Source organism: Magnolia sinica, chromosome 17, assembly GCF_029962835.1.
Source record: "Magnolia sinica isolate HGM2019 chromosome 17, MsV1, whole genome shotgun sequence".
Taxonomy (NCBI): domain Eukaryota; kingdom Viridiplantae; phylum Streptophyta; class Magnoliopsida; order Magnoliales; family Magnoliaceae; genus Magnolia; species Magnolia sinica.
In genome coordinates, this window is record NC_080589.1 from 27376975 (window position 1) to 27400746 (window position 23772).

General features: G+C 39.8%; 1 protein-coding gene across 4 annotated transcripts in view; it reads right to left on the reverse strand.

Annotated features, from left to right (window-relative positions):
• Nucleotides 1-23772, reverse strand: part of LOC131231646 (uncharacterized) — a 77419-nt gene that overhangs the window by 24662 nt on the left and 28985 nt on the right. For all 4 annotated transcript variants that reach the window (XR_009164485.1, XM_058227911.1, XM_058227913.1 and 1 more), the window contains exon 4: nt 4550-4607. Coding sequence is in view for 3 of the 4 variants with exons in the window: in XM_058227911.1 (XP_058083894.1) it covers nt 4550-4607 (58 nt within the window). In the remaining variant the exon portion in view is untranslated. The remainder of the gene's footprint in view (nt 1-4549; nt 4608-23772) is intronic.

A 23772-nucleotide genomic window follows, 5' to 3' on the forward strand; every position in this document is an offset into this window, starting at 1 on the left:
TGGGCCGGACCTGATTTTCCTTACCCCCCATGGGAGAATAATATATTAGCGAGGCATATTTGCTACTCTCGAGATTCGAAAATAGGGCCTTCCGCTCTGATACCAAGTAGAGAATGATTTGATGAGGATAATGTGAAGAAGGGATGCGAATATTGAGAATGAAGGAGGAGGAGAGTTTGGGAGAGATGATGTGTAAGGGCAAGCAAGCCTAACACATCATCTCTCCCAAACTCTCCTCCTTCTTCTCTCTCAATATTCTCATCTCTTCTTCACATTATCCTCATCAAATCATTCTCTATTGTTTCTTGGTCAAATCGGCTTGGAGTTATGCTCTCCGAACTCATATTTCTAATGAGGTAAATGGATATAGCAGAATGATGTTCCTTTGAAAGTCAGTGTGGATTTTTTGGAGTGCCAGGTTGAGCCAGCTCCCGATGGATGATAATACCCAACGCCTATGAGTGCAGCTTTCATCGAGATGTTGTTGCAGCAACTTTCTAAATCCTGAGTCCACTAATCACATTCCGCAATGATCACCTGGCTCGATTTGTTTGGAGACATTTCAGTATCGTGTTTGGGATCCCATTCACGATTAATGAATCTGTCCAACTGTGGTGCAGTTTGTGGTTCAACTTGGCCTCTTCATCCTCCCATTTTAATAAGTGTCAGCTGGCTCAGTTTGTTTGGAGACATTTCAATATCGTGTTTGGGATACCATTCACAGTAAAAGAATCTGTCCAACTGTGGTGCAGTTTGTGCTTCAGCCTGGCTTCTTCTTCCTCTCAATTTGGTTTTTGCATCGGTATTATCTTGTTGTTCATCTTTTGGGAGCCTTGTAAAGAAAGGAATTACTGTAAAATGGAAGATAAGCATCGGAATACTAAGGCTGTAATTCTAAGAGTATCCAGTTGACTTCATGCAGTTTTGGAGGAGAAATTTTTGGAATCTAAATGTAGCTTCTCTACCATGATTTCTCCATGGCCTAAATCTTCCAATCAGATCCACTTGTCCATGATGAGTTGTAGTGTCTTTTGGGTTTGTCCCCTTCTAATTGTTTCAAACTTAGGGTGATGCAGGACAATTAACCATTTGCTCTAAAAGCTTGAACTGATAGAATAGAGCATGGCGAATTAATCCATCTATCTCATAGCCCAAGCCCCCAAATCCATGAGTTAGGTCCTCGGCTGAACCCTCCTCATGGGCCCCAAATCCATGGGTTCCGCCTCACACAAGCCACCCGCCTAACACGGGCCCCAAATCCATGGGTTCCGCATTCCACCCACCCCGAGTGTGCCCCTGCATCCCACAGGCTACCTCACTCAAGCCGGTGTGAAAATGCCCCCGCATTAATCACCCTTGGTGAGGAGTCTCGAACACAAGACTTCCCGCTCTTATACCAATTTGATGCAGGACAATTAATTACTTGCTCTAGAAGCTCAAACTGATAGAGCACGGCAAATTAATCCCTTTATCTCATAGCCCAGGCCCCAAATCCAGGGGTTAGGCCCTCGGCCAAACCCTCCTCGTGGGCCCCAAATCCATGGGTTTCGCCCCCTCGTGGGCCCCAAATCCATAGGTTCCGCCTCACACGAGCCCCAAATCCATGTATTCCACGGACCGCCCACCCTGAGTGTGCCCCTGCATCCCACAGGCCACCCCACTCCAGTCCGTTGTGAAAATGCCTCCGCATTATAGGGTTGTATGGATTGTGGAAAAAGAAATGAAAAGAACAAGATTACAATGGCTTTCTTGTGTGGAAATTCTCATCCTTCTTGGGCGTCTGCTCTAACACGATGGCTAAAAACTAGGGCTTTGTTGTTGGGCTTGAAACTTTGCAATGATTTGGGCTTTCAGAATGTCATGATTGAATATGATTCAAATCTTGTAGAGGATTTGTGGGGGGGGAGGGGGGGGCGGTGGAAATGAAAATTTCCAATGGCAAATTAGGTCATAGTGGATGTAGCTTCTTCAGTTGAGATTGCATATGGATACTCGCGTTAGCCATATTTTCAATGAGGGGAATGGTGTCATTGACTCTTTAGATAACCATGGTTGTGGCTTTCTTGTGTGGAAATTCTCATCCTTCTTGGGTGTTTGCTCTAACACGGTGGCTGAAGACTAGGGCTTTGTTGTTGGGCTTGAAACTTTGCAATGATCTGGGCTTTCAAAATGTCATGATTGAATATGATTCAAATCTTGTAAAGGATTTGTGGGGGAAAAAATGAAAATTTCCATTGGCAGATTTGGTCATGGTGGATGTAGCTTCTTTAGTTGAGATTGCATATGGATACTCGCGTTAGCCATATTTTCAGTGAGGGGAATGGTGTCACTGACTCTTTGGATACCATTTTTGTGTCTCTTGGTAGAATTCATTTTATCATTCATTACAATGAGTGCCTCCAAAAACTAAATCAGCTCACTTTATCATATAAATTGTGCCTTCCCTACCTTCAGGTTCGCTAGGTCCAGTTTTGGTTGATTTATTTCAGTAGTATGGTGTTCCTTTTCTTAGGTTGAGGTAGGGTCTATTACCCCCACTAGCTGTATCTTTTTTCATTCATCATAATAAAATTACAGCAGGTGTACCCCCACACACACACATATATAAGAAATAAATAGATTCTTTTTTTTTAATAAAAAAATAATATTTTTTGAGATAAAAAAATTTGTGGCCAATCCGTAGAGTGGCTAACACTCATCAATATATAAATTTTCCACATGAATCAATACTCATCAGCATATATTCTTTTGTAAATTTTTGTCTTTTACATAATTAAAAGATAATTTTTTTCCAAAAATAGGAAAAGATCATTTTAAGGAGTGGAGGAGATTAGGATTTTCTCAATTTTTCCTGATGTCCACACTCAAAATCTGATTTTTATGCCTCAAATCCCAATGCATGAGAATCATGCATAGAAATGGATTTTTATTGTAAAGCATGCTAACATGTGGAATAAATTGCATTTTTTTCACCTTGGTGTTCTAGCCTGGTTCCACTTTCGAGTTATGATTTCTCCTACAAATTTGAGATTTTATGTGAGATAACTCAAGAGTGATCAAAACAGCCCTAGGAAGAGATCCATTTTTCAAAAAGAAAAAAAATATAAACACTTCCATTTTTTGAATTTTTCCTGACTTATTTATGTAGGTATTTTTGCACCTAGGGTCAATACATGTGAAAGAGATCCCAAAAAGAATTTTTTCAAAAAGAAAAGAAAATGAAAAAAAAAAAAAAAAAAAACACTAGTCAATTTTGAATTTTTCCCAACTTATTTATGCGGGTACTTTTGCACCTGGGGTCAATACATGTGATATTATCGCATTTGTCATCGAAACTTTGTATTATACTGAAGGAACAACGCAATGTTATCTCACAAAATTGTGTCACACAATGTTGATGATAAGATTGATATTACCCCACGAGAATTATGTAAATATTTTTTAACCCTTTTATTTGTTTCTCCGACTGGCAATATATATATATATATATATATATCAGCTATCGGTGATACTCTTAAGAATGTTATCATTCAAAAAATATATTTTGAAGACTTATTCACGCCACGTAGTGCATGAGAATATCAAAAGTCACATGTAGCATACACTACATGCTACATACCATACAAGCTACGTGACACACTACGTAACCTACACTACATGTTTTTTTTTCACTAAAACAATCAAATAAATTAGTGCTTTCAACGATTTGTTACATTTTGCTAATTTTCACTTAAAATTAATTAATAATTTAGAGTTTCATGAAATAATATGATCGACGTTATTAAATCAGTCATTTTGCCATTTTTAATATTTGTATTTATTCTTTGACTTAGTTTTCTTTTATTTTAATAAAAAATCTAGAAGCAGCATGTAGCTTACATTACATGCCACGTAGCTTATGCCTAACATTATGCTACACATTATTCACTATTTAAAATACTGATGGAACATTTGCCAGATAAGAATATTTTCGAGCCACTGGTGCTCATACTTCACAGTATGATACTTAAGCTATATTAACCAAGACAATGTCCATATGGAAGTTGATGGATAACAAAATCTTAATATTGAATTTCCCTGCATCTCCAAACGAGAGATTTGGATAAAATATAGACAACAAAAAGGACCCATGATCAAGTGAAAGGAATCATAGCTTCACGCAAAATGCAGAGAAATGATCATTAACACATTGAATCTGCAAGCTGATTAATTGATAAGCCTTCTAAAAACTACGACGACCATGCCAATGGCTCTACATGTTTGCCATTTGATTGTAAGACCCAATTAGACCGAAAAGTGTGACATGAGATTGAAGGTACAGCAATTGAAAGTTAAAGAACTCTGAAATAAAAGTTGAATATTGTTTCGATATTGCTGAACTAAAGATAAACAGAATTTTGCTCTTCCACTCTCTCTGCACAATTGATTCTTCAGGGAAAAAATATAAGACCACATAATAAGTAAACAATATTGACTGCCGTTGCATGCTACAAAATATTTTTAGAAGAGAATACTGATAATATAAAGGAACTATAGATTAAAATTTTACCAGGAACAAAGATTGGGGCTGCCTCTTTCAATGTACCTAAATCTGTAACGTCTTTGGCCTGTCAAAGTCAGGGAACAGTATAAAAATTACAAGGGAGCATCTGAATGAGTTCCTGCATTACATGTTAATATATATGAAGTAAGCTACATGATTTTTTCCAGGTACTGCATGCCGATTGAATTAAACCAGTTTGATGTAGATGTCCAACAAACAGGTTCCTGTCCTAGACACAATTCCAGTTTTCCAAAAACTGTCACCAAAAGGTTCAACAAACCAAGTATTTCCCTTGAAAGGGACATATTCTTTGTGACTTAGTAGGCAGAATGAAAGTTGTTCTAAAAGAAATTGAAATAAGACGAATCTGAAATTACTGATCTTTCACAAGTAACAATGGCATGACGATGTATGATGCAATATATTGTAAACCCTTTGCCATCTAACACTAGGAAAATGTTGATTACCATGAGACATGACATCTTCACACCTAGAATTAGAGTGAATGCTTGAATGTGGTTAGGACTGTCAACAGGCCATGTCAGACAGGGCATTCCCAGCTAAACCTATTTATTTGTGGATCTTGAACTTTTGGCCAGGGACTGATCTGTGGGACTAAAAATCGGGTTGGGACGATAAATAGGTGATAGAGAGAAGTCAACAATTTTGAAGTGGCACAACTCTTTTTCTTTTTCTTTGTTTTTTTTCTATTTCTTTCCTTTTTTTTCTTTTACACACCCACCTACACACCCCACATGGGCACTCGAACCCAGGACTTCAGTGTTGAAACGCAGAGCATTTACCATTGAGCCGTACATCAAGACCCGAAGTGGGCACAACTCGTCCAGCATGTTAGGGCCTAAAAATTCACATCCAGATTCAGCTTGTGGACCTAAAAATGAGACAGAAGCCTGACGTACATGGGACCACCCAAGAGGTCCAATGGGCCAGCCCAGATCATTGACAGCCCTACTAAATTGGTTCCTTGAGATGTTGGGTACGTCCATAGTATCTGGAAAGTAACATGCTACAAATGAATTTTCATCAAAAGGAGAAGCGGATCAGAGCCTGTTTGGACCAGAAATAGATGCAGCCAATTCAGATAGGAAAGCCCTATCATTTTGTCTTGGGAGAGTCAAAATGAAATTTAAAATTCCACCTCTTTAACGTAATTGCTGCTCCGACACGTAGGGTGGTAGGGCTTTCCTATGCAGCAAAAGAAGAAAGAAGACAGATCAGATTTTTACACAGTACGAAGCAGTCGAACTTTACAGGTTTCTCATGCTATCCAAAAGGTACCACGGAGTATTATTTGCTGCCATTCAAAGTCATATGGCATCTACAAGCATCTGCTTTTGTGTGCAGTAGAAAACCTCAACCTAGACTATACCACAACTCTAACCATTGTTTTAAATATTGACGATATCAGCCGATATATCTTGTATCCCACCAATGCGATACGAAACGCACAAGTAGTGCGATATATCCCACATGTTCAATCTAGTGAGCATTTTCGAATTTTGATGCTTTTATTTTCTGTAATTCATATTAAATTAGTGTCAAATTGTTACAAATTCATGATTTTTCATGTTCTGCATGAAAAATCATGGATTGGGAGCTTCGATTTCGAGATTTGGAGGAGATGGTCCAGTGAAAATTTGAAAAAAAAAAAACAAAAAAACAAAATTTTCCAATTTCTCGCAAATCGTTTGCAATCTATGTTCAAACATCACATTAAAAATGTTTGTAACCTAATCTAGTGATTCTTCTTTTGCTTTTGAATGTATTGCTTATGTTTCCACACGTCTTCTTACATTTATAAATTATATGAATAGACATTGAATGTACTTGTTGCATCAATTCAGTTAGACAACGCATAGATAAGGACCCCATACAAAGAAAACCTGTTATGTGTACTTGTTTTTGTAATGTTTTGATTTATAAGTGTATATTGATGTCTTTTTTAACAATCACCGAAGTTTTATCGAAAAATTCAACCAATTTCCCAATGTGTCCCAATGTTTCCCCATGTTTCCAACAACAGCGATACATTACACAATACAACCGATATATCCCATGCGATAACCGACACATATCCATATCCCAAGAATGCAATACGTAACGCGATATCGATATTTCGAACACTGACACTAACCTCCATTAAATATCAGCCCTCGATTATCCTTGAATGTCATCTCAGACAAAATTTTGTGGGTACTATAGCACATCATGTAGCAGTACTGTAGTGTGCTGATACTCATACAACAACCCTTTTTTCTATAATATATATATATATATATATATATATATATATATATATATATATATATATATATATATATATATATATATATAAGTTCTTTTATCTATAATAAAAAATAAAAATAAAAAAACTTCTAGGCCTACAAAAGATATGTTTAATAAAATAAAATATTCAAACGAATCCTTATGGCCAAAAAATCCAAAAAGAAAATAAAAATCATGAACAATGGGATTTGACACTCGCCCAAATAGTCCCTAGGGGACCCTTTTGGCAATCAAGGGTGTTTGTGAGCAGTGTTCGAGTTGTCGTTATCGCTACAAGTTTCGCTAGCCGGAGATAAAGATATAATATCGTTTTCGCCGATAACCGGAAATGTGGGGAAAATTGGTGAAACATAAGAATAATGGTGGAATTTTTTTAGTGAAACTTTAGGAGATGCTAAAATACACATATTTGCATATTTAGGAATCAAAACATTGCAGAAAGAATGCATAGATAATAAATTTCCATTAATAGGGCCTAAAAGTATATGTTGTCGTAAGAAATCAGTCCAATAGTAAAACTACAATCACTTAAATCTTATTAAACTAATTAACAAGCAAATAAACATGCATAAATATGCATATAAACACAATACACATGCATGATGATCCAACCATCCACCCATTCATCCATCCAACCATCCACCATCCATCCATCCAATCATCTCATCCATCTAACCATCCCATCCCATCCATCCATCCCATCCAATCATCCAAACATACATCTAACAATCCAACCATCCCATCCAATCATCCAAACATCCATCCATCCATCCATCTAACCATCCCATCCATCCATTTAACATCTAACCATCCATCCATCCCATCCAATCATCCAAACATACATCTAACAATCCAACCATCCCATCCAATAATCCAAACGTCCATCCATCCATCCATCTAACCATCCCATCCCATCCATCCATTTAACATCTAACCATCCATCCATCTCATCCAATCATCCAAACATACATCTAACAATCCAACCATCCCATCCAATCATCGAAACATCCATCCATCCATCCATCTAACCATCCCATTCCATCCATCCATTTAACATCTAACCATCCATCCCATCCAATCATCCAAACATATATCTAACAATCCAACCATCCCATCCAATAATCCAAACATCCATCCATCCATCCATCTAACCATCCCATCTCATCCATCCGTTTAACATCTAACCATCCATCCATCCCATCCAATCATCCAAACATACATCTAACAATCCAACCATCCCATCCAATCATCCAAACATCCATCCATCCAACAAACAATTAATCTATCCAATCATTCAACTATCCCACTCTTCCATCCAACCATCTAAATCCATCCATCCATCCAACCATCCAATCATCTAAACATCCATCCATCCATCCATCCCATCCAATTATCCATCCAACCGTCCCATATTTCCATCCCATCAGATCATCCAAACATCCATCCATCCATCCACCCGAACATCCAACCATCCATCCATCCAACTGCCCACCTAAACATCCATCCATCCAACTGCCCACCCAAACATCCATCCATCCATCCAACCATCTCATTCAACCATCTAAACATACATCCATCCATCCCATCTATCCATCCAACCATCCCATCCATCCATCCTTCCAGCCATACTATCCAATTATCTAACCATCCATCCATCTCATCTCATCCCATCCACCTATTCATTCATCCAATTAACCATCCACCCAAGCATCCATCCATCCAATTATTCATCCAAACATCCAAAATCCATCTGTCCATCCAACCGGCCATCTAGCCATCTAGCCATCTAGCCATCCCATCCAAACATCCATCCAACCATCCAACCATCCAACTATTCCATCCCTCCCTTTATTCATCCAACCATTCATCCATGCCATCCAATCATCCAAACATCCATACATCCATCCTAAACATCCAAATAATTTTAAAAAATATTTAAATAAAATTTTATTTTATTTTAATGTGTCCACTAATTAGAGGTTTGGATTGTTCAAACAATCTCAATTTGGGACCGTGACTTAAGTAACCTACTTCCACATTTTAATTGGTGTATTATGAGTTAATATGTATGCCACGTGTGCAATTTTTAAGTGCCGGTGTATCAAATCATCATACATTGCCGAGTATCATATAGCTGCTTTATATCTTGTTTTGGAAATTGACGAAAACGGTGCCTTGGAAGTTGAAACTGACAGAGAGAGTAAAAAGTCATTAATTTTGGTCAGAGAGAGAGAGAGAGAGAGAGAGAGAGAGAGAGAGAGAGAGAGTCGTTGCAAGGAGGAGGAGGAAGAAGAAGAATCAAATTTTTGCCCCAAAAGCCATTGACGGTGGAGTCGCCCCAAATCAAATGCTCGAATATCCAAATAGATGCAGTAAGAGGTGCCGGAATTGACAACCCAAACCAAATCTGAAGCAATTTCAACACATCCTCTTGATTTTCTATTTTTATTTTTATTTTTTTTCGATTTTTCTGGTATTTACGCACAAAGCAATTGGTGGAAGTCGAATGTCGCTGGACCGATATTTTCATGATATTTAAAGATAATATTGTCGAAATTGTTGCGTGACAATGGTGCATGGGAGTTTTGGGTGTTGATCATGCCCGATAATATCGAAAATATTTCCATTTTATCGTTTCAACGATAAAATCGCCGAAAACTCGCCCAAACCCCGAGGAGATGCGATATATGGGGGAGTCGATGTCGGTGACTCGTCGATACCAATATTATCGCGATATTATCGATAATATTGTCGATAATATGAACACTCTTTGTGAGCAACGGTTGAAATATCGGTATCACGTTATATATCGCACCTTTGGGATACGGATACATATCAGTTATCATTTGAGACATATCGGTTGTCTCGCGGAATGTATCATTGTTGTTGGAAACATTGGGAAATTGGTCGAATTTTTCAATGAAACTTCAGTGATTGTTAAAAAAGACATCAATACACACTTATAAATCAAAACATTGATAGGTTTTCTTTCTATGGGGTCCTAACATATGCGTTGTCTAACTGAATTGATGGTGTGTTCAAAGTTTATTCAAATAATTTATAAATGTAAGAAGACGTGTGGAAACCGAGCAATGCATTCAAAAGCAAAAGAAGAATCACTAGATCATGTTACATACATGTTTGATTTTATATATGGACACAGATTGCAACTGACCCATCTCCTCCAAATCTCGAAATCAAAGCTCCCAATCCATGTTTTTTCATGCAAAACATGAAAAATCAGGGATTTATAACAATTTGACACTGATTTAGCATGATTTATATATATATATATATATATATATATATATATATATATATATATATATATATTAAAAGGATCGAAAATCGAAAAAGCTCACCGGATCAAACATGTGGGATATATCCCACTAGTGTGTTTCGTATCGCATGCGTGGGATACAAGATTTATCGTGGGATATATCGGCCGATATCATCAATACTTAAAACACTATTTGTGAGTTTGAGATTTTTGTTCATTGAGCCCAAGAGAGAAAAAAATACAGCTAAAATGTGAAGATACAAGTACTATGGAATGGTTATAATGAATAATGACTCCAGAAGTTTGAGTTGCAAAGTTAAAATTGGAGATGTTGTGCTTGTGACTGAATCTTGAATCTTGACATAGAATCACATATACCAATGGCTGACTAGATAATGAGAACCCTGTTGTAGCAAAGATAAAATTATTTTTAAAAAAAATTTAAAAAAAATGGACATCTTTGTACAATCAAGTCAACATGTTGGGGCCAATTTTTCTTTTTTAATATAACCAAAATGAAAATGATAGTCCCTTGAATGAAGCATAGAATTGATCCTTTCAACAAGAAATTAGGGCATTTTTACCTTAGAAGCTAAATTCCCTATAAGGAACCTCAACCTAAAGCCATGGTCAACCTCAAAACAACTCATGGCTCCCACAATTACCGATTCCACAGCTCCAAGTGGCCTTTGATCACACCAACAAACTATTTCGGTGTTGTGGATCCCAAGGGTATTTGGAGATGTCGAGTTGTTAAGTGTAAATTGCCTGGCATGTGAACCCTATGGGCTTTTGGGCTTCAATATGTATGTTTGGGTAGAGTTTTAGGCCCATGGTTATATCTCCCTTTTGAGTTACTCAAGTAAGAGGAGCAATATTGTAATTTTAGCAAATAAGGTAAAGCCCTAATAAAATATAGAGTAAGGACGTGAGGAGGCTATTCTCTCTCTATCTGTTCTACTCTTCCCTCCATTCCTCTCTTCCTTATTTTCTCTTTTTCTATTCTTCTTATAAATCTACATGGGATCTCTTATCAAAGTTATTCCGTGGGTGATTCAAATCTCGAATCTCCTCCTCTTTAAAACCCTAACACTTGGAGGCCCCAAAAACACTAGTGTGGTTACTAGACCTCAAGAAAAAGGTATTTTCCATTGTTTTGTTTTCTTGTAGAAAACATTATGTTCTACATTCTTCATCAAGTAAATGCAAACGCTCGCAAAGGGAGCATAGCATGGAATGTCAAAACGGTTAGATAATACGACTGTATGGCCATTATGTAAGAGTAATAGTGGTAACCGTTACATGTTATGAGGCCGAAATGGCTTGTAATGGTTCTGTTACAAAGCCGAAACAATTTTTTTCAAAAAATAATAAATAAATAAAGGATACAACAGTCGTTACGGCCTGTATCGTAACAATACCGATGGTGCCGTTACGGCCACTATTAATGTTATGGAATACCTTGAGCATAAGAGCCTAGCCTGAAAGATGAAAGCTTGTTGATTTTTTCGTAAAGGTGATGTTAAGGTGGTTTTCCTCCAGTATTGTGTTGAAAGGCAATTTCCTCTCTCTCTCTCTCTCTCTCTCTCTCTCTCTCTCTCTCTAGATCTATGCTAACTGTGACATAGTTTTGAAATGCATAGTTAATGGTTGAGTGAATCCTATATGATGAATGGCTGACAATTCATATTAGTCATTGTCGTGGAGTATAATTGTGTGTAGATCTGATCATAGATCAACATTTTTCCACATGAGTTGAAGTAAATCAATTTCAAGGTGGTTATGAAGCCAAAGGGTGTGGTAATTGATCCCTTATCACTGGAGGAATTCCTAATTCTTCATTCAATGCATCAATAATATACGTGAAACTAAACGAGAAAAATTACTTACTTTAGACTAAGTCTGTTGAGGAATTACTTTTAACCCGAGAGAAGGATTAATTCCTCATGGAACCTAAGTCGGAGGAATTTAATCCTAAGTACCGACAGTGGATGCATGATTATTGGTGCACAAAAAATGCATTTTTAGACTTCTCAGTCCCTCTTGCAACATTTTCGGACTTCCCAGTCCCTCTTGCAGCATTTTCAGACTTCCCAATCCCTCTTGTAGCATTTTCAAACCTCTCAGTCCCTGTTGCTGCAAAATAAGACTTCCCAGTCCCTGTTGCTGCAGAAATAGACTTCCCAGTCCCTATTCTGTAGAAACAAACATCCAGAATGCAGTCGCGTGGAAACAGACATTAGCGTGAGTGTGTCGGGTGGTAGACTCTCAGTAGTTTCAACTCCCGGTCAAGGGTTCGAGTACCCACAGGTGGTGAAATTCCACCAGCGTGAGTGTGTGGGGTGTGTGTGGTTGTATTAAAAAAAAAATTTCCTAAAAAAAAAAGAATGTAGTCACGTGGAAACAGACATCCAGAGTGCAGTTGCGCGCAAACAGACACCCAAAATGCAGTTACGCGGAAACAAACTTCACAGAGTGCAGTTGCGCGGAAACAGACTTCATAGAGTGCAGTTGCGCGAAAACAGACTTGTTGCGCAGACTAGTTGCGCGAACATACCTGTTACGCGGGTTTGTTGGGTTTGTTGCGTGGCGCCCGTAGCACATAAATTGAGGTCTCACACAACACATGTGAAGGTCTAAAAATACCTCATTCCTCCTCTCATTTGAGGATCAGAAGTTTCAGAGAGGTGTCAGGACTAAGGAGAGAGAGAGAGAGAGAGGAGCAGATATTGGGAAGATGTGTTGTGTAAGCCCCGTATCCTAGACCGTACCGTTCCGTAGGCTTCCGCAATCTTCCCTGTCGAATTCCGGCAACCTTCGACCTTTATCCGACATTTGCACCCGACCCTGAGACGCATGCCGTCAACCAGAGTCGACTCAACATGAGACTTGTACCTTACCGACCGCGTCGTCGCCGCAGTTCCGATGCCGCGTCTCGCGCGCCAAGGCGATACCCAGCCCGGGAGATGTGAGCCCGCATTCGGTTCAAGGAAAATGCCGCGTGTTGCAAAACCCAAAAGAATCTCTACAACATGTCACCTCAATCCATCAATCAATCCCATCTCACCCATCCCCAAGCAACCCCAAAGTCAAAAAGTTCTTACACACCCCATACCTTTCTTACACCAAAAACCACAAAAGTCAAAAAGTTCTTACACCCATCACTCACCACATCCATCTCTCTCTCTCTCTCTCTCTCTCTCTCTCTCTCTCTCTCTCTACAACCCTCTCTCTCTCATTTCTCAAACTCACTCTCCCAAGCAAGAAAAGAGATCACACGTCCAAGCTCTTCACCCTCCAAGAGAACTTTGTGTGTGGCCCACTTCCTACCCCCTCATCTCCCATCTCAACCATCCAAACTCCATCTCTTCCGTTACGATCGAAGCTAAGGACCAAAGGAAGCCTAGGGAGCAAGAAGAAAAAGACAGTGGGTGATCTTGGACCCACATTCTTCCCTTTTTGTATTTTCCTTTTTGAGATTTAAGGGCCCACCTGTTGTGGGACCCACTTGATAGATGTATTGATCAAGGGAGGGCCCAATAGTGGCGGGGTCCCTCCCCTACACTCCCCTCTCTCTCTCTCTCTCTCTCTCTCTCTCTCTCTCTCTCTCTCTCTCTCTCTCTCCCCCTTTCTTTTGTGTATGATGGCTTGTGGCCCACTTTGATGCATGACCTTATCCATGCAGCCCATTGATGTGGACCCCACTGTTTACATGGGTGGAACATACACAGTCCAGCAGCAGTCGCCGTTGGACATGGGTAAAACACAAATATCAGGCTGATCCAAACATGTGGGCCATGTGGGACCCACCTTGATGAGGCGTATGCCCACACCGTCCGTCAGTGGGGTATGGCTAACAGTGAAGCGTTAACTGACGTGGGGGTGTGGTAACAGTGAAGTGTGGACTGACATTGGGTGTGCTAACAGTGAAGTGTTAACTAACAGTGGAGGTGAACTGACAGTGGGTGTGCTAACCGTGGAGTGGGTGCTGACAGTGGGGTCCATGGGACCCATCCACGCCGTCCACCCGTTAGATGGGCCATACCGTGATGCGTGTGGGTCTCCACCGTCCCTGGACAGTGGGACCCACCCCACGTGTGGGGCCCTCCTTGATGCATGTATCCACGCCCAGATCCATAGCTAAAGTGGTAGGCTGAGTGAAAGCTACCTCGTTTCAACGCTAAGGTCTTGGCATTGATTGCCTTGTATGGTGGCTAACAGAGAGGTGTGGACTGACGGTGGGGTCCATGGGACCCACCCACGTTGTCCATCCATTTAGGCGGGCCACCCCATTGTGTACATGTTATCCAAACCGTCCACCATTCCTGGACGATGGGACCCACCCCACGTGTGGGTTACCTTGATGTATGTGTATGTCCAGGCCGTCCAAGGCCTGGACGTTGCACTTTATTAATATAATGTTAATATATTATATTATATTATTTTAATATATAATATGATATGTTATATATTATAATATAATATTATATATATATATATATATATATATGTGTGTGATAGATATATACATCCATGAGGGTGGGCCCTACGTGGGACCCACCTCTGCTTCTTTCATAAAGCAGCAAAAGCTGCATGTATATATTATATTTATATATTATATGTTATATATTTAATGCATAAGGGTGGGCCCTACGTGGGACCCACCTCTGCTCTTCTTAAAGGCAGCAAAGCTGCATGTACGGCGGCTATATGGCTGCCCTTTTAGACGTCAGCAGGTCTGCGGGCCCGGCTGTTGTACACAGCAGCAAGTTCCGTGGGTCCCACCTATTCCATCCATGTCGTCTATCTATGAGACCCATCATGATGCATGTATTGTATACACACCGTCGAACCATTTGAGATATCATTTTATGGGATGAACAAAAGAGTGGGTTAGATCTAAAGTCCAAGTGGACCCCACCATTTAAATAGTGGACCGTGACATCCACCGTTCAATCCCTAAGAACCACAGTAGTTTCCAATTAAGTTGATATTTGTTTTTATTTCATCTATCTCTATGTTAACTTATGAATAAGTCGGGTCTCAAAAATACATAAAGGTGGGCCCGATTTGATATACATTCGGCCCATTGATTCGGCCCATTTGATTCGCCTCATTTGATCGGCCCATTTGATTCAGCCCATTTGATCGGCCCACTTGAATCGGCCCATTTAATTCGGCCCATTTGATTCGGCCCATTCGAATCGGCCCATTTGATCGGCCCACTCAATCGACCCGATGCGATGTATGTGAGGCCCATGAGCGAGGCCCAATGTGATGTATGTGTGGCGGTTACATTATGTATGAATTCTTTATGTAGGCCACTCCTTGGGAGCAATGTTGGTTAGATGTCCACATTGATGGGCAATGATGATTAACTGTCCTCATTGTGACCTTCCCTTAGGCCTTGTTAGGCCCATTCTCTGTGTGGGTTAACCCAAATAAGTGGGCCCCATTCGCCGTATGTGACTATCGATTCCGATTATGAGTATATCACAACATAGCATCATAATACATGTTCATACGCATTATCTGCATGTTTGTGATGAGATGAGTGATTAATCATCGCACATGCCCTTAGGCAGATAGTTATGGACTCCCTGGTAAGGGAAGTTGCCCACTTGAGCGTGCGATACGCGCATGTTTACCGTATGACTGGATTGCGTGATTCATGCATCTTGCATTGTGTGACATGTATACTGAACGCCCTAACGACATCAGGGTCATAGCCTCCGCAGGCGTATCGTGGTTGGCAGGATTGGATACCGGAAATCTTGTTCTACATGGGGTGCTATAGATATCCCTAGGTGAAAGTCCCTAAACCCTTATGGTACCAGGAGGTTGCTCCAACGTCTAGACCGAGTGGGTGCACGAGCGCCGAGTGTCAATTACCAGAAGGCTGCGCTTTCCACTGTGTTGTGGTCTGTTGGAAGGGGGTGCCGCCTTACCCGCCCGAGAGGAGGGGGCAAAGCTAAGCTGAGTTTGACCAGCTTGAGGAATGGGTCCGCTATCGACAAGCCGAGCCTAATATTGGCAGGCGGATAGTAAGGTCTCTTCCATTCGCCTTATTACGCACAATGGGGCGGCAATCCAGTTTAGAGTGTACTAGACCCCGATTATATTCCAGAGTTGAACTATATTGATATGTGGACTCAGATGAGGAATTGTATGCTTGAGTTGCATCTCGCATCGCATGGCCTTGGTATAGCCGACATCATTCATGTCTTGCATCGCATAGCCTTGGTACGGCTAACGGTGTTCATGGATTCATCAGCATATTCCACATTACTCTGATCTGCATAATTGTATTACTACCTTGAGCACACACTTTCACCACCCTCTAAGCTTTCTATAAGCTTATACACGATCGTTGCGTACAGGTGACGTTGGACCGTATCAGCGCTAAGGCAGGAGCGCATAGCAGATTATTTTGGAGCTTTTGTCCATTATCATTGTATTTCCCTTCATACTCATTGTACTTGTAAAGTTTTTTATCATAGTGAAAATGTGATGGAGTTTTTAGTTGTTGTTTGTGGGTTATGCCTTTGGTTGTGCTTATTATAAATCAAACTGACGTTGAAAATCCTCCTCGTAGCATCCCAGGATCGGAACTTGGCGAATGGGCGCGGGGAGCTGAGAATGGGGTACTACGGAGGCTGTCGGCGCCGGATTCGGCGATCGAGAATTTTATGAGCTCGGTTTCCGAGTTTAGGGCGTGACATGTTGTGCAGACCTACGCAACAGGAGATGTGTTGTGCGCACCCGCACAACAGGGTACACTATATATGGGCGCAACAAGTGTCCCCACAGCTCTATTCTTTGCAGTTTTATGGATTCTTTCACGGTGTGTGTGTGTGTGTGTGTGTGTGTGTGTGTATATATATATATATATATATATATATATATATATATATGAGAAAAGGTTCTATACGGTCGACCTCATGAGTTCCCATGAGGTCGAGCTGTGTGGACCCCACCATGATGTATGTCAAACATCAACACCGTCCATTTGATGGGTCCCCTTTAAATTATGGGATATCCCAAAAATCAGCCGTATACGGAACTCAGGTGGGCCATACCATCTAAAATCATTTGAAGACATGCCTAAAACATATAAAAGCAGTTGGTGGGGCCCACCTGAAATTTGGATGCGTCTGAAACTTGGTCTGACCCCTCATCCAAGTGGGACCCACATAATGGATGAGCTGGATTTGTGAACCACATCTCGGTGGGCCCAAAAAATGATTATGAATGTTTTAATGGAGTGTAACCCCTCTCAACTTTTATATGTGGTGTGGCCCACACAAGTCACGGATTAACTTGATTTTTAAGCCCTAGGCCCACTATGGAATGGTGCATCTGACTGATGTAGTAGATGTTCGACATACATCATGGTGGGGCCCACAACTCAACCTCATGGGGAGATTTTATATATATATATATATATATTCATCGAATGTCGGCTTGAAGTGAGGATCTTGGACCCGCACAACCCCTCTACCACTCCGACGGATGCAAAACACGCCGAAATGCTGCCAAAATTGTCATTGGAATACTTCTTTTTCATGTCATTGTGCTAATTCATTGTAATTTGTTTTAGAATCAAGAGAAACACGAGGATGTAATTGAAACTCGGAATTAATGAAATCTATGATTATGAATGTTCTTCTTTTTTCTTTGTTAATTATTGAATGAGATCTCCCCTATCAAAACACATTTATTTCTTGTTAAAACAAAATGGCGACTCCACTAGGGCAACAACTCATTCAATATTTACTTAGAAATTGTTTGAAGAACGATTATCATCAATCGGTGCCAAAATGGCGCCTCTCAACGGGAACATCCTCCTCTTCATCTCTAAAACAAAGTACAAGTTGATTTAATCAAAGCAATTAATGCTATGCTTTGAATAGCAAGTATCCCGTCTTTACATAACCGCAATGACTTTTCTCCCGACTGACGTAGTTGTTTACTTCACACCTAATGGATTCGTTGTGGATTACATCGACAAAACGTGATTACTACCACAAAAAATACCAAAGAAAGTAAAATCAACTACGAACAGGAATAGGCGATGTCATGTGATGTCCGGAATGATCTCTGCTTCAACAACAGCACAGTAGGACGATGAAGGATGGATGATAGTAACATCCAGAAGACGAAGGGTTCGATCTGCCCCCACAAGAAATATCATCCCGCCAAGTACGGTTAGAGGGTCGATTATGCGAAATGTCGCGAGACGCGGTCTTGCCTCAGTCACGCAATCATTTCATTCGAGAAGGACTGAAAAACTAGTCACTCCAGAAGGTCTTCCAGTACTGTCAACTACAACCGTAAAGACATCTTCCGTAGAATCATTACGAATTCAGAAGAATAAAGGGAAAGCCATCGCGACGAGCGAATGTTCACTTACATCCCCCCCTATAAAGGATTTAAAGCAAACTCATGCATTAAGAATACTGCGATCTGAGTCAGCTAGTCCTTCGAAGCGACAATATGCTGGTTTCGAATCAAACAGTAGTTCATCTTCTTCAACAGCACTAGCAATGCAATGCTCGTTTCCTCCTTCAATATCAGGACAATCGAAGGATAAAGAAATAGAAGTCTTGTCGACAGACATTAATCAGCCTTCGCCAGTGAGTACGTTGCTAAAAGAATCCCTAATCTTCCAACAATTACGACTGCCGTGAACAACACTGAACCACAAATAGAAAGGCAACAACCACAAGCGGTTAGATTTCAGGGGCCTATGCCTAATATTGATCAAATCATAACGCAGGAAGAAATCAGGTAGATGGTCATCGAAACCATTCATATAGAAAAGGAACGAAATTAGAATAAAAGGTTCCAATATCAGATGTCATATCCCCCTGAAATAGTAGAAATGTCATTTCCTGCTGATTTCAAACACTCAGACTTTAAGAAGTTTAATGGGGACGGATCACCAAAAGAGCATATGATGCACTTCACAAAAATGATGGGAAATATCTCTAAAGTTCCTAAATATTGTTTACGATTATTCGGGTTATCTCTAACAGGAAAAGCCTTCAGATGGTATTCAACTTTAACCCCAAGATCTATTCATACTTGGGAACAAATGCAAAATGCTTTTACGGCAAACTTTTTCTCTTCCGACAAAGAAGTCAGTTTGACTGAATTAGTCACTGCTCGCCAACGAGAAGACAAATTAGTTGACAAATTCATCAATCGATGGAAAGACTTGGGGGCATCATGTCGATATCTTTCAAGAGAATCAGATCAGGCTAAGCTATGTTTAGGAGGCATAAGACCAGAAGTGGCATGTAACCTGATTAGTGCAGATATATAGACTTTTTGTGATCTAGTTACAAAGGCTCATGCTCTTGAAAAGATGGTTGAAAAAGTATCTGTTTTTTACATAAAGTCGTTATACCAGAGTTTTCGTGAAACATCGGCCAATGTCACTAGCAAAGAAGAAAAGAAGGAAGATTATCAGGATAACGAAAGAAATAGTGATGAAGAAGATAGAAACGGTCGTGCGGTTACGATAATATATAAAAGGTCTAAACAATATAAAGACCATATGAAGTATGCATTCGGAAGGAAAGACATACTTCCTATAATGAATCAATTGTTAGCTACGAAGAGTATCGAATTATCTCGGCTAAAACACGGTTACGATGATATATAAAAGGTCTAGACAATATAAAGACCATATGAAGTATGCATTCACAAGGAAAGACATACTTCCTATAATGAATCGTCTGTTAGCTACAAAGAGTATAGAATTACCTCAGCTAAAACACCTCGGAGAAATTCAAAAGACAAGAGGGAAAGGATTATTGTCATTATCACCATACATTTAGACATCATACAGAAAGTTGTAATGCCCTCATGAAAAAGCTACAAAAGATTATCAGTAAGGGAGAAATTGTGATGGAAGAACATGACAGAAAGAGAAGAATGGTGAGTCCAAAGCATTGATAATCTTTCGAGAAAGGGAATAGGATTCTAGTGTTGGTATGGTTCATCATGCTTATGCGCAAGAAGAAAAACAGAATAGCTAGGTAACAGCATAATAAGACAAGTAATCTTGATACAGAGTAATCTTCAGTCATATATATTCATGGGTCTTCATTCCTCAGTGAAGTAAAGACAAATAATGATTAGCAAATGGAAGAGTCAAAGAAAGACAATTTCTAAAAATTTGTTCATGTACTTTTTAAGTAACGGGACGAAATTCTCAATCCACCTAATCCCAAAGAAGGTAATTGTTTATTTTTTTAGACGAAAATTGTCGATACTAATTTTTGCAGGTCAACACTAGGGCAGAATCATTACTGTGGTTGAGTTATTATATATCGATGCTCAAGCCCGGGACTATTATTGCAATTGGATTATTGCTATGGCCTTCAAAAGTATCTTTGAAATTATATATCCTGAAATATTTCCAGATCACCGCCAAGTATCTCTGAGCCCTGGCCAGTTATCCGCAAAGACTTATTGAGCGACAATTATATCCAGATTATCAACAATTATCAGGCTTATAATGCCAATCAAGACACGAAGAGATTTAACATGTATAATTTTTTAAGAAAAGTGATATACTGCGATTTATTAAAGGTCACTTACAAGACCAGGGCCAAGTTCAAATCCTAAATGAGACAATCAGTATATTATCACTGAAGATAATATCAACAAGACTTATCAAGCTATGGATCAGAATGAATAGGACATCAGAATGCCTACAGATATTCATCCTATCAAAATTATTGTTCTCGAAAGGTAAAATAGTTTTGATTGTGAAGATTCTCAGAGAAAATCTCACCCAATCAAAAGGAGGCAGATCAGGTAACATTTATACACTACCACGTAGTGGCCTAAAGCCCTATCAAGTCGCAAATTATTTTCAGCAAGCGATGATTATAAAGGAATATTTATATAAGCCACATTGTATCATTCTTATGACTGAATATTATATTGGTCAACCGGCAGAATCATTCTTGCAAACTGCCAAAGAAAGATCGCCTTATATACATTACAAAGCATTGTCGATTATCGAGATATCGTTGGTCATTGGTGATATTGCCAATGATCACCGACTATGAAATATTATTAGAAGGCATCGATGATCGCTAAAACATCATCTATTATGATATTACCACTATTGCTACCAAACTGATATTCGCCTCGACAAGATAATATTATCACTCCAAAAGCTCGCCCTATCCAAAGCTCCATCTACTCCAAAAGCTCGTTTTATCCAACGTTCCAACGCGAAAGCCCAGCATAAAGCAACGATCGAAAGGATCTCTGATAATGATAATGACGATATAAACAATAATGGTTAGCAAATGACAGCGAATCGCCAAAGGATTATCACCTCATACGAAGCGTCGCCAATTATAAAAATATCATTGATTCTTGCCGCCATTATCCTCCCTATTGAAGCATTCACTAGGTGCTTCTAACTGGGGGCATTCAGTCTTCCATTCAAGTGCGATCAATCAGTCTTCCGTTCGAGCACGATCATTTAGTCTTCCGTTCGAGCGTGACCATCTAGTCATCATTCAAGCATAATTCCTTCGAGCATGATTCTCTGTTCGGAGGTGATCATCCAGTTATCCTTCAACCACAATTCATTCGAGCTCGATTCCTTCAACCATGATTCATTTGACAGTAATCCATTCGAGCACGATCCTCCGTCTAAATGCGATTCTTTAGTCTTCTGTTCGAGCTCGACTCTTGAGTTCTCCGTTCAAGCGATACTTCTCCGGTATGCAATCAGCTCTACCTTTATGAAGAATCATTCTCTGTCATGAAAGGATTTTTGTGCAGAAGAAGATCGATTCTCCATTTGATTTCATAGACAAATCAAAGAAGGATCGAGGGGGTATCTGTTGGTGTACAAAAAATGCATTTTTTATAGTTCTCAGTCCCTCTTGCAGCATTTTAAGACCTCCCTGTCCCTCTTGCGGCATTTTCAGACTTCTCAGTCCCTCCTGCAGCATTTCCAGACTTCGCAAACCCTCATGCAGCATTTCCAGACTTCACAATCCTTCTTGCAACATTTTCAAACCTCCCAGTCCCTATTGCTGCAGAAATAGACTTTCCAATCCTTGTTGCTGCAAAAATAGACTTCCCAGTCCCTGTTCTGCAGAAACAAACATCCAGAATGCAATTGCATGGAAACAAACTTCACAGAGTGCAGTTGTGCAGAAACAGACTTCACGGAGTGCAATTACACGGAAACAAACACCGAGAATGCAGTTGCGCGGAAATAGACTTCACAGAGTGCAGTTGCGCGGAAACAGACTTGTTGCGCGAACAGACCTACTGCGCGGGTTTATTGGGTTTGTTGCACGAAATGGGGCCCATGGCATATAAATTGAGGTCTCACACGTGGAAGGTCTATAAATACCCCCTTCCCCCTCTCATTTAAGGATTAGAAGTTTCAGAGAGGTATCAGGAGCAAGGAGAAAGAGAAAGAGGAGCAGGTATTGGGAAGATGAGTTGTGCTGACCCGCACAACAGAAGATGTGTTGTGACCCAAGCAACAGGAGATGTGTTGTGCGCACCCTCACAATAGGGTACACTGTATATGGGCGCAACAAGTGTCCCCACAGTTCTATTCTTTGCAGTTTTGTGGATTCTTTCACGGTCCGACCTCTTTTATATATATATATATATATATATATAAATATAATTGAATGTCAGCTTGAAGTGAGGATCTTGGACCCGCAAAACCCCTCTATCACTCCGACGTATGCAAAACACGCCGAAATGCTACCAAAATTGCCATTGGATTACTTCTTTCTCATGTCGTTGTGCTAATTCATTGTAATTTGTTTTAGAATCAAGGGAAACACAATGATGTAATTGAAACTCAAAATTAATGAAATCTATGATGATGAATGTTCTTCTATTTTCTTTGTTAATTATTGAATGAGATCTCCCCTATCAAAACACATTTGTTTCTTGTCGAAACAGTGATCATATGCCTAAATTCGATTTTTATTGTGGAACAACATGGAACCTATAGTTCCAACTTGATGTTCTTAAATACCATGAAGCATGTGCGCAATACCAAGAAAATGTGTACTCCTCTAAACATAATATCTCTCAAGTGTATCAATTACATGAGGAAATTCTCTTTCCAGAAGGGAGATAAATCTCTTGGTGAATATTTTGCCAAACTAACCAACATATGGGAAGAACTCTCAATCCATCACTCCATTACTTCAAATGTAACTTTTATGAAAAAGCATATGGAAAACATGAAAGTTATGAAACTCTTGTTTGGCCTTCCAAAAGAATATCAGTATGTTAAAGATCAAATTTTGGGTGGTACATCAATCCGTTCAGTTGTAAAGGTTTATTTTATGCTAGACTTTGGAGAGTTTCTGTTAGGAATGAATCTGACAGTGCTCATGTTACTAGTTCTGATATATCCGCCTTGGCTACTTCTTCTGGTTACACTAGTATGCGTCAAGGTCGTGGTGGACAAACCCGTCATAGTAGTTTTCAATGGTGGCAAAGGTGCTAAAATGTTGGGGGAGGTAAAGGTGGTCATGGTGGTTACGAAGATCGTGTATGCACTCACTGGGCTACTTCTTCTGGTTACACTAGTATGTGTCGAGGTCGTGGTGGATGAACCTGTCGT